The sequence below is a fragment of the Choloepus didactylus genome, chromosome 4, assembly GCF_015220235.1.
Source record: "Choloepus didactylus isolate mChoDid1 chromosome 4, mChoDid1.pri, whole genome shotgun sequence".
NCBI lineage: Eukaryota > Metazoa > Chordata > Mammalia > Pilosa > Megalonychidae > Choloepus > Choloepus didactylus.
Genome location: NC_051310.1, coordinates 34,501,073 through 34,515,852, shown reverse-complemented (window position 1 = coordinate 34,515,852; position 14,780 = coordinate 34,501,073). Strand labels below are relative to the sequence as shown.

General features: G+C 45.5%; 1 protein-coding gene across 2 annotated transcripts in view; it reads left to right on the top strand.

Annotated features, from left to right (window-relative positions):
- LOC119531228 (feline leukemia virus subgroup C receptor-related protein 2-like) overlaps positions 1–14,780 on the top strand; it is a 48,276-nt gene that overhangs the window by 12,211 nt on the left and 21,285 nt on the right. For both annotated transcript variants that reach the window (XR_005216284.1, XM_037832260.1), the window contains exon 2: positions 12,196–12,337. Coding sequence is in view for 1 of the 2 variants with exons in the window: in XM_037832260.1 (XP_037688188.1) it covers positions 12,196–12,337 (142 nt within the window). In the remaining variant the exon portion in view is untranslated. The remainder of the gene's footprint in view (positions 1–12,195; positions 12,338–14,780) is intronic.

The following is a 14,780-nucleotide window of genomic DNA, read 5'->3' as shown; positions in this document are numbered from 1 at the left end:
AATAACCCACATAGGCCCCTGGGCATCCAGCCATTGTCTCTGTTGTATTCTCCCACTGAATCCTGCTTGTCCTGGGTTAATTTCCCTCCAGCCAGCCTCCCTATATCTCCCCAGCTGACAACCAGGTAATGTGACAAATGAGAGCCGTCGGAAGAAGGCCCTTCTTCCCTTGGTCTGTCGCAGGGATTTTGGGAGACAGTGCATCACAGCCTTCATTTACTTATTTAACAGGTATTTATTGAGCATCTACTCTGTGCCAAGCAACATCTCTTGAGCACTGGGGATACAGAAGTGAATGGGGAAGAGTGAGACTTGGTGGAAATGTCAGGCCACGTAGGAGGGGAGGTGACTTCAGAGCAGGGTAGTGGGACTGGTTCCCTGAACCTGATGGTGCTGCTTTCTTGGGATGGTGTTGGAAATGGGTGATAAGTTTCTTGGTACAAGGTTCAGATTTCTTTTTTTCTCCAGATTTCTCTCTGGGATCACAAGTGAATTTATGAAGTTGACTTATTAGGCAAAAGTTACACGGGGCCCTCCCTGTCTATTTCTGGAGGGGCACACCCAAGTAAGAGGAACTGGGTCTTGCCCATGGCAATCCATAGAGCAATGACTCTTCCAGGGTGCAGACCCTGGAATAATTGCCTGGGTCTAAATTTCACCACCAAGGCTCAGGATGTCACTCAGAAGGTATGACCAGATTTAGAAGAAAGCTTGGGAAGATTAGAAACATTTTTTGTCATGTGAACTAGTTTTCTGAATCACTGCATGTTAGATCAAAAGGCAGGGAGAGGTAAAAGTTGAACAGCAAAAATACAGACGACGGTAGGATGTGTCATTTGGTTGCTGCGTGCTGGCGTCTGGGACAGAGTTGGTGGGAAGTGCCAAAGCATTTCAATGGAGCTTTGCATGTTGCCTACATCAAGGGGAATATTTTTCTGGATACCACGTTTGTAGATAGTGAGGTCCATGCTCTGCCTTTCTGCTGGCCTGGTGGTTTGAAAGACGCCTACTCATTTTTCCTCTTCTCCAGCTGAGTCATTGGGGAAGTTCTGTGAGCCTGTGGTCGCTGGTCTTCAGCATTGCCAGCCGGAGGGACCTTTGAGTGTTGAAGCCAACAGTGGATTGGTCTCTCGGTGAGAGGGGAGGTTGAAGAGGCTTCATTTCCGCTCTCAAAGTAGGCCTAGACTGACCTTTTGTGGATTTCATCATGAGGACAATTCAAGAGGAAACACTCAACCCATAAAAAGGGAGGAGTGCGTGTACCAGGAAGCTGTAGAGTTGATGACTGAAAGCAGGGCACGAATATTGGGTTCCCCTAAAAAGTAAAGCCCTTTGTCAGCATCACTTTTATTTTTTTAATCAGAAAAAATTCCCTGTGGTAATCAGACCCATCCCTTAAACTTAGCATCTTCTCTGTTTACAGCCTAGGGTTCCTCTGCTCTTCAGCTACCTTGCACCCCCCAAAGATGAGGAAGAAACTCAGCATCAAGGCTGTAGGTCAAGATCAAGGTATATTAGATAGATTGTAAGCTTGGCGATAGTGAGCTCTTTGTCTTGGCATCTGTTGTCCCCTCCCTTAACTTTTTACTGCTAAATGTGCAGTAGGTGTTCAATAAATATTGAAAGTAGGCTTGAGGGTGGCAAGTTGATCAGCCCCCATTGCAATAGCCTCCATATCTGATCTTGGGGAGTCCCGCATTTGAGGTCTTCCCTGTGTTGGTGCTTCCTTGCGTCATCCCACCTCACATCTGCTTTCTTTTGGTGGTGAACTCTTGCAGTACAGAAGACTGTTGCTGTGCCCAAATTATCTGCTCTAGAAGAGACTGGACATACTTGGGCTGGGTTTGGGCTGCACAGTCTTAAGAGTCATCTCTTCATTCAGAAAATAATTTGTTGAGTGTCATCTCTGTTCTTGGCATTGTACTGAACGGGAGGTGTGGGGGAGGGACATAAGGAAGGGTTAGTCAGTGTCCCTGTCCTCACAGTGCTGACAATCTGGTTGTGGATGCATTTACATGGAAAAAAAAATAAACTGAACTAAACATTATCTAAGAACAAGAAATCCCATAGGGCATGACTAAGTGGCAAGTAAGACAGACCATAGCTGGAAAATCACTCACCATTGCTTCCTCCAATTGCTAGACAGATGGGGGACAACTTGAATTACAGAATAGAGCATTGAAGAACCGAAGAATTGTCCACCCTGGGGTGGCATTCGCCTTGTTCATCAAGGGCTGTGGAGTCAGATGACCATGGGTTTGAATCTCAGGTCTGCCGTTAGAAGCTGGGTGACCCTTAGTCAAATTACAGATGTTTTCACATCTGTAAAAAGCAACTAAGACAAAATGATGCTGCCTTCAGGGGCTGCGGTGAAGGATTAAATGAAGTAATGTGAAAAAATCATCTAGCACACTCACTAATGCAATAGGTGCTCAGTACATGGTAGTTTCTTTCCTCCTGGTTTGAATAGCAGTCAAGACCTGAGTGTTTAGCATAAATGGGTAAGCGTACAGACTCTGGTACTGATGGCCTGGGCTTGAGTCCAGGCCCACCACTTACTATTTCTGTGACCTTGGGCAAGCTGTTTTAAACACCAGCTCCCGCAATTTAAAAATAAATATTAGAAGAGTTCATGGCTATATAGTACTTAGGACAGTACTTTGTTGTATGAGGAGCTCAATGTAAGCAGCAGCTATTACTACTATTATTCTCTTTTCTAGGAATCAATGATTGCAGGTTCATTAGCTGCTGCATCCTGCATTTCCCTAACCTCTTTTCCCCAGAGGGAAAGAAACCCAGGATTGTCGTGGTTCTGTAAGCTACCAGCATAATCACAAGTTTGAGGACAAATTCTGTGATTTGAAATAGAGGAGGTGCTAAGGAAGTGGAGGTGACTAGCTGTGACCCTACTTCCTAAATCCTTAGAGACCTAAGCTTAGCCTTTTAAATCCACCCTTTTCATGAGTGATTTTCCCCCAAATCAGTGGAATTTTTTTTGTTCCTGAAGGTCTGCCACTTCCTTAATCCTGAACTGGCCTTTTTAAAAGAAGCCAAGGGCTTGGATTTGGGTGTTTCAAAAATACAGTCATATGAGCAGGCTCTGCACCCCCTTTTCTTGCTTATCATGGAATGTTCCTGCTGTTCCTGGGTAGCTGGGGCTCACTTTTGTGATTAACTCACCCCCTGTTCCCAGTTCTACAGTGTTGCAGTGCCCTAGCAGCCACCTTGGTCTCTCCTTGCTTCTTTCTGGGGTATCCACAGACTCAGTCCTAGGGCACACCTGCTGAGCTCCTTCCACAGGACCAGAGGTGCTTTTCTTGCAGAGTGCCTTCACTCCAACCTCATCCCTTACATGTGGGACCCTGGAGCCCCCATCCGTGCTCCATTTGGTGCTTGCTAGTTATTCATTGGCAGGCATAGACAAATGTTTACATGGCACTTGGTGATGGCAGGACCAGGTGCCAGAATTACAGAGTGTGCAAACTTGCCTAAATGGCACCACCCTCATGGTGCTTTAAATTCACACCATTGTGCGAGGATGGTGATGAGTGTTGAAGTCCCTTCCCAGTGCCGAACGTATTTTCCCATGTGAACTTGGTCCTCAGAGACAGAGCTTTAGAGTTGACCTTCCTCTGGTGGCAGTGCTGTCCACACCTCAGAGATGCCAGTGGCAAGCAGCTCGGCTGTCTTCTGAACATGTCCCTTAAAGCCCAGGAGTGTCTGGGCATGTTTTCTTATGGAGTGGAAATTAGGCATGCTGTATTGTTAGCTTATGGTGGTGCTCATAAATTCTGTATGAACTTAGAAGACCCTTTATATAGAACCATTTTCTTTTATTTATGTAACTTAAGTTTCCTGACATTTCCTGTGCTCTCAACTGTCATACTCTGTGAACCTTAGCTTCAGATTAAGTTAGTGTGCATATAGATATGTAGGTACATACACTTTACACCTACATATGCAAATACACCCTTTGGGGGGGTGGCATCATACTGTATCCTTTAAGATTGCTTGTACGTGTGGATTGACTTTAAGTAAGCTTGGTGTGTGGAAACCTAGGTTGAACCCCGGTTTGCCATTTATGTGGCTCTGATTTAAAAAGGATCCTCAGCCATATTTTTTTAAGATAGCAAACCTTCTTTGAGAACCTTGCCTAGATTTAGATTTCCAACCACAGCTTTCCCTGGATCTGGGCTCAGACGAATCTGGATTGGAAGTGAGGTTCTTTGGACATTTCTGGACATGCCAGTTAACTGCAGCTCGTTCATTCAACACCCTTTTGTTGAGTGGGCACCTTGGCTCTTTACCAGGCACCAGACTAGTAAGTGTCAGAAAGATGACTGAAAACCAAAAAAGTAGAGGAGTTTAAGGCAAGGACATCATGCCTAGCTAGGATATGAAGGAACTGACATTGAGATGGGCCCTGAAAGATTTAAAAAGGAGGGAGAACTTTTCAAGTCAGGAAAGAGCTTGGACAAATGTGTAGACTAGAGGATGGAATGGTTGGAGTAGCAAATAGTCCAATGTGGCTGAGTGCTGGAGACATAAGAGGAAGTAGGAGGAGATGGATTGGGAAGAGCTTGAAAGTAGGTTGGTGAAAGCCAGGAACAGCAGGCTGGGGGCTTGGACCTCATGCCTCAGAAAGGGCTGGCCTCCTTGGTGGAATTAGAGCAGTAACTGCTGAGTCAGTGCAGTGTTGAGGTTTGCAAACCTGAATTCACTGTGCAGGTGGGTTGGAGAAGAGATCACGGTTGCATGGGAGTCAGGCAGAAGGGTTGAGGAGGAGGGGACAGATCCAACATAGACTTCCAAAGATCTGAGATGAAGTGGATGTGGGAGTGGAATGAGAGGACAGAGACAAGGATGACTGAAAGAATTGAAGAGAGAAGGAACCAATGAAGGAAGAGGAGAGAACCAGGGTGGGGTGAGGGTGATGTATTTGTTTCCTAGAGCTGTTATAACAAATTACCACAAACTGGATGGCTTAAAACAGAAATTCATTCTCTCACAGTTCTGGAAGCTTGAAGTCTTGGAATTAGGGTGTCTTTAGGGCCACACTGCCTCTGAAGGCTCTAGGGGAGAATCCTTCTTTGCTTCTTCCAGTTTCTGGTGGCCCCGGGTGTTCCTTGGCTTGAGGAGCATAAATTCAGTCTGTTTCCATCCTCACTTGGCCTTTTTCCCCATGTGTCTCTCTGTATCTCCAAATCTCCCTATGTAAGAACAGCAGCCAATGGGTTTAGAGCCCATCCTAATCTAGTATGACCTCATCCTAATTTGATTACATCTGCAAACAAAGAATCACATTCATAGGTACCTGTGGTTAGGGCTTCAACATATCTTGAGGACACACTATTCAATCCACAACAGATGGTGTGTGTGATTGCAGTAAATAAGTAAACAAACCAAACATGTCTTGTGCATCTACCAGAAACTCTCCTCTTTGCCTGTTGCCATTGCTGGGTGCCATGTGCAAGGTTGAAAAGCCAGACTTGCAGATAGGGACTGAGCCCCTCCTAGGTGCAAAGCATTCCACTGACTAGTCCATGATAACTAGCCCATTTAGTCCTCAAACACACCTATGAGGTAGTAATATTATCTTCCTTTAGAGGATTAGGAAAAGGCACAAAAAAGTGAATTAACTTGCCCAAGGTAGAGCTGGGATTTGAACTCAGGTCTTTCTGATCTCAGAGCCCAAGCCCTTAACTACTGTCCTAGATGCCTCTGAGGAATGTTGAGGTGGGAAGGGGGAAAGGTGAGAGCTTCCTTTAAAACTAGAGAGCACAGGAGGGGCTGGAACTCCTTGAAGAATGGAATCAGGAACGGAAGTGATGTTTTAATGATGTGCCAGTTAACGGCAGCTCATTCCAGATTAGAAATTGAGGGGATCAAATCTGAGAAGGCACTTACAGTCTAGGGGCTCTGTCACAGGGATAACTGCTGACCCAGTAACAGGACACTTCTGACCCTCAGCACCAAAGAGCCAGCTTCTGGAAGCCCTGAAATCTGAAGACGCGCGCCCGTTTCTGACTCTATGACTTGCCTCGGGAGAGGAGGCTCAGCTTTCTTACGAGCATGGCCTGCCTGAGGGAGGGATGGGCAGAAGAAAGAGGTTGGGGTGGGTGGGAACCTGTTTGCTGCCTGCTAACAGGAAGAGAAGACTCTGCCTCACCAGTGGCAAGGGGCAGAAAGTTGAGGAATGTGGGGCCCTAGCAGAGGCTTGGATGGGGACCAGCTGCTCTGTCCCTGTTCCATTAGGACCAGAGCCTTCACCGCTGTGTCGCAACAGAGCTCCCTGCCTCTTGTGGAAACCCCGGGTTCCTCCCTTAATGGTCTGGCACATTCCGACCCCATGACTAGGCAGGATTTGCAAGGGCAGCTCAGCATGCCAGGGTTCAGACTCAACCTTGGTTTAATTCTCACTCAGGGCTTTGTGGTTTGCCCCATTGTGGATGGCAGCAGTTACTGATTCTGTGGATCTCTCAGCCAGCATAATGTGAACATGATGTGGCGTGGTGGGTGGATTTTGAGTTTAGATCTTAAAGGGACTATGGAAGGGTTAGGTGTGGGAATCTTACCCCAGATACAGCGGAATGGTTTTCTGGTTTTACTCTTCTTGCTTTGCCCAATGCATGAACCAGAATGGTAAGTCACATTCCACAAAGTATAGCTTCTTCCTGTCATCCAAAGCCCTTGGGCATGGCTCTGGGTTTGCTCAGGCTGCACAGATGTGTTTTTAACTGAGACATTTGCTCTGTAAGTGCTCACGAGCACTGACATTGCAGCAGTGTTTAGATATCACCCTTGAGTTTGCAGAAAGGGCAAAACTACAGTTGAAAATGAAAATTTAGTATTCTGAGCTGCCTATTCATATCTTCATTAATCATTTTTTTGTTGTTGTTAAACTTCTGAGGTGAAATAAACCATAGTGGTTAAGCTGGCAGGCTCTGGATTCAGAACTGCTGTGTGTTCAAACTCTAGCTCTGCTACCTAAAGCTGTGTGACCTCAGGCAAGTTACTTTTTGCACCCCAGGTTCATTGTCTGAAAAATTGGGACATTGTTAAATCCCCCTTTCTGGGGTTGTTGTGAGGATTATTTGAGATACTCCATATAAAACTCCATACATTTTACCAAAGATTAGTATTATGATATTCTAGGCTCGAAGATAAATGTGATCTTGCCTTCGTGTTGCTTGGAGTCTGGATGGGGAGACAGATATTAATTGGATAATCATACAAATACGAAATTACCTTTATGGGAACCTGACCTCATGAGGGGGATCACAGAAAGCTTCCCTGAGGAAGTGTGGCTTGAGTGCAGACCTGAGGGTACCTGCGTTTACTAGGTGAAATACGGGAAGCCAGGGCAGTCCAGTCTGGGCAGAGGAGCTTGTGCAAAGTCCCTGTGGCTATTGTACCTGAGGCGGTTTGGGACAGAAGGGAGGCCAGTGTGGCTAAGTCATACCAGGGGCAGGACAGACAGACCCCGTGCATGGAACTTTGTGCACCATGTTTAGGATTTTTGCCCGTAATTTAAAAGCAAAGGGAAATCACCACAAGGTTGCAAAGCAGGGGAAGAACATGGCCTGATCACTATTTCCGAAGCTCCCTCTGGCTGCAGAGTGGAGAATGGATGGGCGCAGAGCTACGTGGAAGTCATTAGGAGGCCCTCGTCATACTTTCTTCCTGGAGCCAGTGTCTCCCAAACTCCCTTGAGGCAGGAGGCTAAGGGTCACATGTGTGTTAAAATACCAGTGCTCAGGACCCATCCCAGATCTGAGGGATCACAATGGGAGCGGGGTTGGTGATGTTTGTCATCAGGCAAGGCTGGGGAACACTGCTGCGGGCTGTGTAAAAACGAAGAGAGCCTAACTGCACTTGAAAAGCGATTTTCAAAAGCTAAGTTCCCAAAAAGCCAAGACTGTGACTTGATTTGACCGTGTATTTTGTATTTGTTGAGGATGATGAACTAGAACAAATACAGGGAAATAAGCCCAGCCAAACCCGGTTAGAGGTGATTTCCAATCATTTGCATTCCTGGCCTGGGGATGTTTATTGTGAGCACAGGAAAGGTGGTGGCCCCCACTCTGCCGAAGGAGCACCTTCCCATCTCTGAATTAATCTTGTACTTTCTTGGGCTCCAGGTCTCTGATTTTTACCCTAGAGGCATCCTATCCAATGCAGGATAGACCTCCCTTGGGTGAAGATATAGGCTTCTGGTTGATGAGCGTCACACTGGGATTTCATGGGTGATGGTGGCATTTGCCCAATGCATGAACCAGAAGGATAAGTCACATTCCATGAACTGTAGCTTCTTCCTGTCGTCCAGAGCCCTTGGGCATGGCTCTGGGTTTGCTCAGAGCGCCGGTTCTGGAGTCAGAATCCTGTGTGATTTTTCTCGTTTTTCTTCTTTATTATAAAGTTATTGAAAAGATGAAGTATGTTAGATACCCAGCACATAGTAGATGCTCAAAAAATGGCAGGTCGTCCTACCTTCTCCCTGCTCTCCCAGATACACATTTTTGAAGCAGGAAAAAATATGTCTTGAGAAAGAAGATTATAAATTACCAGTGGCTGAGGTGGAGAGGGGGAAGGGGTTGTTATTGCTGACTGGGTACCGAGCTTTTATTTGGGGCAATAGAAAAGTCTAGGTAATAGATGGTGGTGATGGCAGCACAACATTGTGAATGTAATTAACACCACTGAAATGTATGCTTGAAAGTGGTAAAAATGGGAAAGTTATGTTGTGTGTATATGTTTTGTGTAATTTTTATGTAAACCTATGATAGCTCTAAAAAATAGTGTATCTGAAAAAAAAAAAAAAGAAAAAAAAGAAGCACCAGCAGCCTGATTCTACTCTGACAAATCAGTTTGACCAAGGGACAGATGAATCTTCAACACAGAATATGCTTCTCTTGCAGAGTAGTTTGCTTATTCAGGCTTTCTGCAAGGCTGTGAGCCCCAGAGGACCCTGCTGCCAGACTGAGGGGATGAGGTCTGGCCTGAAGAACCAGAAGATCTGTTCTCTCTCCTCAACTTGCTAGAACTTTGAGCTAAGTCACTTAGCCTCTAGAGCTTAACCTTGCTCAGCCTCCATTTGGTCCTCTGATAATTGGGCTGTAGTAGGTTGCAAAGGAACTTTCAAACTCTAACAGTTACTCTATCACGTCAACCCATGAGTATGGCAATTTGTGATATCTTTTGTATTTTTGTTTTGCCTTTGTTTCCCCCACTAGATTGTAAAGTTCCTGCTTTATATCTATTTATCTATATCTATCTATCTATCTATCTCTTGATACCCCCTAAAATATCTAGGAGGGTACTTTTCACATAGTAGATCTTTAAAGGTGTGTTTGAGGGCTCCAGCTCCCCAGTCTCCTGGAGCTTGCGATGGACAACTGAAAATGCCCAGGTACCTAAAAGCCTCAGTCACCACCATCACACTGGTGAAACCACAGGTAATGCCCTCAGTCAGAGGACTGACTGCAGAGGAAGAGAGGGCAAGATGGGACTGGATATGACAAGGCTCATAGCTTTAGCTGTAAGCAGTAATCAGCCATCTCAAGGTCTCTTGGGCAGAAGACAACAGGAAACTGTCATCAATGCAGAGAGACAGGGCACTGGAAATGAGAGTGCCCCCACGGATGAAAAGAGCCTCCATGGCCCTGTCCATGGTGTGGGAAGCCAGAACACTGGCCTGAGAGTGCATTGAGCCCCCAAGGGGGAGCAAGTCCTCTCCAAAAGCCATGTTGGCCGCCCCTGACCAGGACTAAAGTGGCCCGGGGCAAATGGCTCCCTGAATCTCACCAAAGAACATCAGTATCATCGAGCTCCAGGTGTCTCTTGACATGGTAGAACTGTTCCAGCCATGACAAACCAGGCTACTTCTCTAAGGAAAACATCCTTCCCGACTACCACCTCACAACGGACTGTAGGGACAACTCTACGTCCCCCACCAGCCGGAAGCAGATACAGAAGCACCACCAATCTGCATCCTTCAGCATCCCTAGAAAAATAAAAGAAAAAGCCTGGAATGTTAGGCTCAGGATCTGGACCCTCACCCCAACCCCACCCTTAGGAATTTTGATATAGAGCCACTGCCCCTCATCTCACCCTAGGAACCCTGCAGGTCTGCAATAAGCCACCACCCCCATCCTAGGAACCCTGAATATTAAAATTTTAAACTTTCCTGCTTCCAACCCCCGCTTTCAAACTGGCCAATGGATACTTGCCAGCTATCCCCTTTCCTAAAAGTAGTTATGGAGAAACTACCATACCTAGACCTGCCAGCCTCTCCTTCCCTGGACAAAGAACTTTCTGCCAACCATCCTTTATAAGCCCTACTGTTCCCTTGGCTCAGGGCTCTTGCTATTTTCTTAGGCTTCAGCCCACCTATACATGGCTGGACAATAAAACTCCTTTGGATCGGAAAAAAAAAAAAAAAAGGTGTGTTTGATTTATTACGTACTGGCATAAGTTGCAAGAGCCCTACATCCAGCCTGTTGATGCCTTCTGTGAATATTTCAGAGCTGAGAGCCCTGGAAAACCAGTCAAGAAGGCTGGCAGATTGGCAGCTGATGAGTGACACAAGAGTGTGGAGCAGAAGCAGATTGCTTCTCTATCTGTGGTTCCTTTCAAGTTACAAAAAAAAGGGAAATGCTATCTCAAGATAAAGGACTTGCTCATCTTCCTTCACTCAGGATTTGAAGCTTGCCCAAGTTTTCAGGCTGTTTTTCAGTTTCTGCCTCGGTATCAACGGTGGCAGAAGGGCTTTGGGGAGCTGTATCACAGCTGGTACTGCATCAGAGCGTTCTGACCTTAGAAATACTCAAGTCAGGTTATTTGTCAGGTTACTGGAGTTTGAACTCCAATCCATATATGAGGTGTTTGGTTTGTTGGCTTGTGTGTGTGTTTGCTGCCGATTTGCATGTGCCTGTGTCCTGTGTGTATTAATTTATGCAGTTGTATGTGAGTTCACATGAAGCAGATCTGTGTAACTTGCGGGGTTATTCACACAGTAAACTTAAGCTTTCACGTTTGTAAATGTGGTAGCAATTTTAGGCTTCCAACTCTCACTGAATGCAAGTTCTTGGGGTTGTAAGGTGTAAAACATTTTTCCGGCTGGTCTCTCAGCTCCTGGTGGACAGAAGTCAAGAATTTTTAATGGCACAAGAAAAAACAGAACATTAGCATTGTTTTAAACTACACTAAAGATGTGGGTTTAGAAACCATGGTTCATTAGTTTGCAGCTAGAGAAGAGCCTGCCTGTACTGAGACTCCAACTGCAATTTTTTTTCCCATGGGCACTGATGGCGAGGGGTGGCCAGAAGTGTGTATGAGTTGACTTGCCAGCCAGAGGAAATATTTCTCTGGTCTTGGGTGAAAACTGGCCCTCCTTAGGTATTAAGAGGGACTAGAATTTGGGCACTATGTTTCTTACTAGAGTCTCCTTAAAATTGTGCTGTCCTTTTGTTCCAGTTTGCTAATGCTGCTGTCATGCAAAATATCAGAAATGGATTGGCTTTTTAAAAGGGGGTTTATTTGGTTACAAAGTTACAGTCTTAAGGCCATAAAATGTAAAATGTCCAAGGTAATGCATCAACAATTAGGTACCTTCACTGGAGGACAGCCAATGGCATCCGGAAAACCTCTGTTAGCTGGGAAGGCAGGGGCTGGCGTCTGCTCCAGAGTTCTGGGTTCAAAATGGGTTTCTTTCAGGACGTTCCTCTCTAGGATGTAGCTCCTCTTCAAAATGTCACTCTCAGTTGCTCTTGGGGCATTTGTCCTCTCTTAGTTTCTCCGGAGTAAAAGTCTGCTTTCAAAGGCCATGTCCAAAATGTCTCTGTAAGCTGCAGCTCCTTTCTCAACTCCTGTGCATTCTTCAAAGTGTCCCTCTTGGCTGTAGCAAGCTTGCTCCTACTGTCTTAGCTTATATAGTGCTCCAGTAAACTAATCAAGGCCCATGCTGAATGGGCAGGGCCACACTTCCATGGAAATTATTTAATCAGAGTTATTACCTACAGTTGGGTGGATCGCAGCTCCATGGAAACACTCAAAGAATTGCAATCTAATCAACACTAATACATCTGCCTATACAAGATTGCATCAGAGGTAATGGCGTTTTGGGGGCCATAATACATCCAAACCAGCACACCCCACTTGCTCATTGGTAACTGTGATTGTGTCTGTCTTCTACAGCTCGGAATCGCGATTGGGTTCTTGGTCCCTCCCGTTTTGGTACCCAACATCAAAGACCCAGACAAGCTTGCCTACCACATCGGCATCATGTTTTACATGATAGGAGGTGTGGCCACTCTGCTTTTCATCCTTGTCGTCATTGGTAAGCCCACTTGCGGATCTTTGGTGGGGGCAGGGAGGTTCTCCTGACTTTGGTGGGGCCCTTGTGAACATGGCACTAGAATCCCACGGACATTTACAGAAACTTGAAGCTGGGTGTCTCATGGTCTTCAAATGTTTTGGCCTGAGCAGTTGCCCCCAGCACAGCTGGCTCGTCCTGTGCACTTTGTTAGGGGCTCGGTAAAGGTTTCAATGATATTTAACCAGTTCACCAAACCTACCTCACCAGAATTAGTGGGTAGAATACCGATTCTCTCTGCGTAACCCAAATGAACCTTTAAGATATAAACAGGTACTGTGCTAAGCACGCCTGATTTAATGTGATCTTCAGCAACCCCTCAGGCTTCAGGGAAGTTAAATCAATTATTCAAGATTAGATAGCTAGCAAGTGGCAGGGGTTGCATTAACCTCAGCTTCTTTATCTCCATACTCTAAATTTCTGAAAAAGCCAAACAAACACCAATAATCTCATAGAATCACCTGAGAACACTTGGGGACCACATTTTTAATGCTTTTTTTTAAAATTATAAGAGTACTATATGCTCATTAATGCTTTTTTTAAATTATAAGGGTAAAATATGCTCATTGTGGAAAGTCTAGAAATGCAAAAAAGAAAAGAATGGCCATTAACGTAGGCTTGTACAAGTTAATCCAAACACCAACTTTGTAAATACTATTAATATTTTATACTGTACATTTAGCCCTTGAGATATTTGGTTAATGCAATTTTACATTCTCTCTTTTTCATCTGAGTGATGTTACATGGTCTGTGATAAATTCAGAAAGAGCAAAGTGGAGGTTTTCATTTTCAGTCAGTCACCTGTCTAAAGGTTGACCAGCTCTCTTCCTAATGTCTGAAAGTTCCACCTCATGTATTAAAGGTTTCATTCCTGCCTGTGGGCCTCACCCAGAGTCAAGCAATTCTATAATCATGTACTTCATTCAGTTGTTTCTCCTGGGTCGTTCCCTCTCTGGAATCCAGGATGAGGAAGGGCTTCCTGATGGCTTTAAAAAGCTTGCAGAATGCCTTGAACAGAGGCCTTGATGCTGCTGAAGAGGTGAGAAGTTTAACAGAGCCAGCATTTGTGGCTGTGGATGACAGCAGGGGAGAACAATAAGGCCAGGGACCCTCTTAACTCAGGCAGACTTGGAGCTTCAAATTGTTACATGCCCAGCTCCAAATTCTGGTGTTTGTAGCAGCTGAGCGACCAGTTCTTTGCAACTGAGAATCTGGAAGTGTAGGGCATTTTGGAATTTTATTATCAGCCATAAAACTAACTGCGTAAAGAATTTTTAAAAATCTTGCCCGATTCCGGTTTGTAGTTGCTGAACCTTGAGCCCACCCCTGCTGTTGTAGAGATAATGAACCTCCTTGCCTTGCTTTCTTTCCCTGGATGGAAGGGGAGGAAGACAGGCATGACAATGGGTGAAAGGGTGGGCAGGAAGTTTCCCGGGACTATTTCAGAGACAGAAGGACTAGATCTCTGAACTCAGAGCTGGGGAGTATTCTGGGCTGAGGATGGGAGGGTGGTTCCCTTTGATCTGCCCGGAAAAAGTTAATTTCCAGAGTTTCCTTTAACTGGAAACAGTCTGCTGACCTTTCAGGAGCTTTCTCATGGTGGGTGGGGGAAGATCACATGATGCTTGTTTGGCTTCAACGGAGGGACCAATTGAACCCAACAACTAGTTAAACTGATTTGTCTTCCAGTGAACTGAATAGCAGTCAGTTCAGTCAAGCTGTTCATAGTGGTTGTATTGCTAATAGAGTATACAATGTGTGGTTTGCCCACTGTTCCTCCCCACCCCTTCATATCAGAGTGTCAGCTCCTGGGGAAGCATATGTACATCTTTCCTACCCCCTTTTAGAGGCAGCTGTCTGATTCAGACTTTGAGAAACTAGGAATGGATTCCAGATTGTTCCTGTAGAAGAAGGTCCCTTTCACTTGTTCAGGGACTTTTTGTCAGTTGCTGTGGTTCAAGCTCTTTGCTAAGTGGGGGTAACCCAGTCCCTTCCCTCTTCAGAGCAGCTCTGGGGCTGAGCCATAAACTGGGCTCACTAATCGCAAAGATTCAGCTTTCACTTCTTCTCCATCCGTGTATTGCTGTTATATTCTTTCAGTGCTCTGTGGTAGGTTATTTGCTGGTTATTATGGGACTCCTTCATCCTTGAAGACTGCCTGGGAGGCCCAGTGATTTTGGCCTTCCTCAGGCCATTGGGAAAAGTAAACAAAAGACCACTCACTCAGCCTCAGACACTGAGAAGCAGCTTCACGAGCGGAGGCTGTAAAGGATGTAACTGAAGAATTAATATTTCCTGTTGGAGTCTTTCCTCCTTCTCAGGTGATGGAGCCAACTCTCTTCTATATGTCAGCTTGGCTGGGGTGGGACCACGGGGTATTTTCAGTACTCTCTCTGTTTCTCTCCTT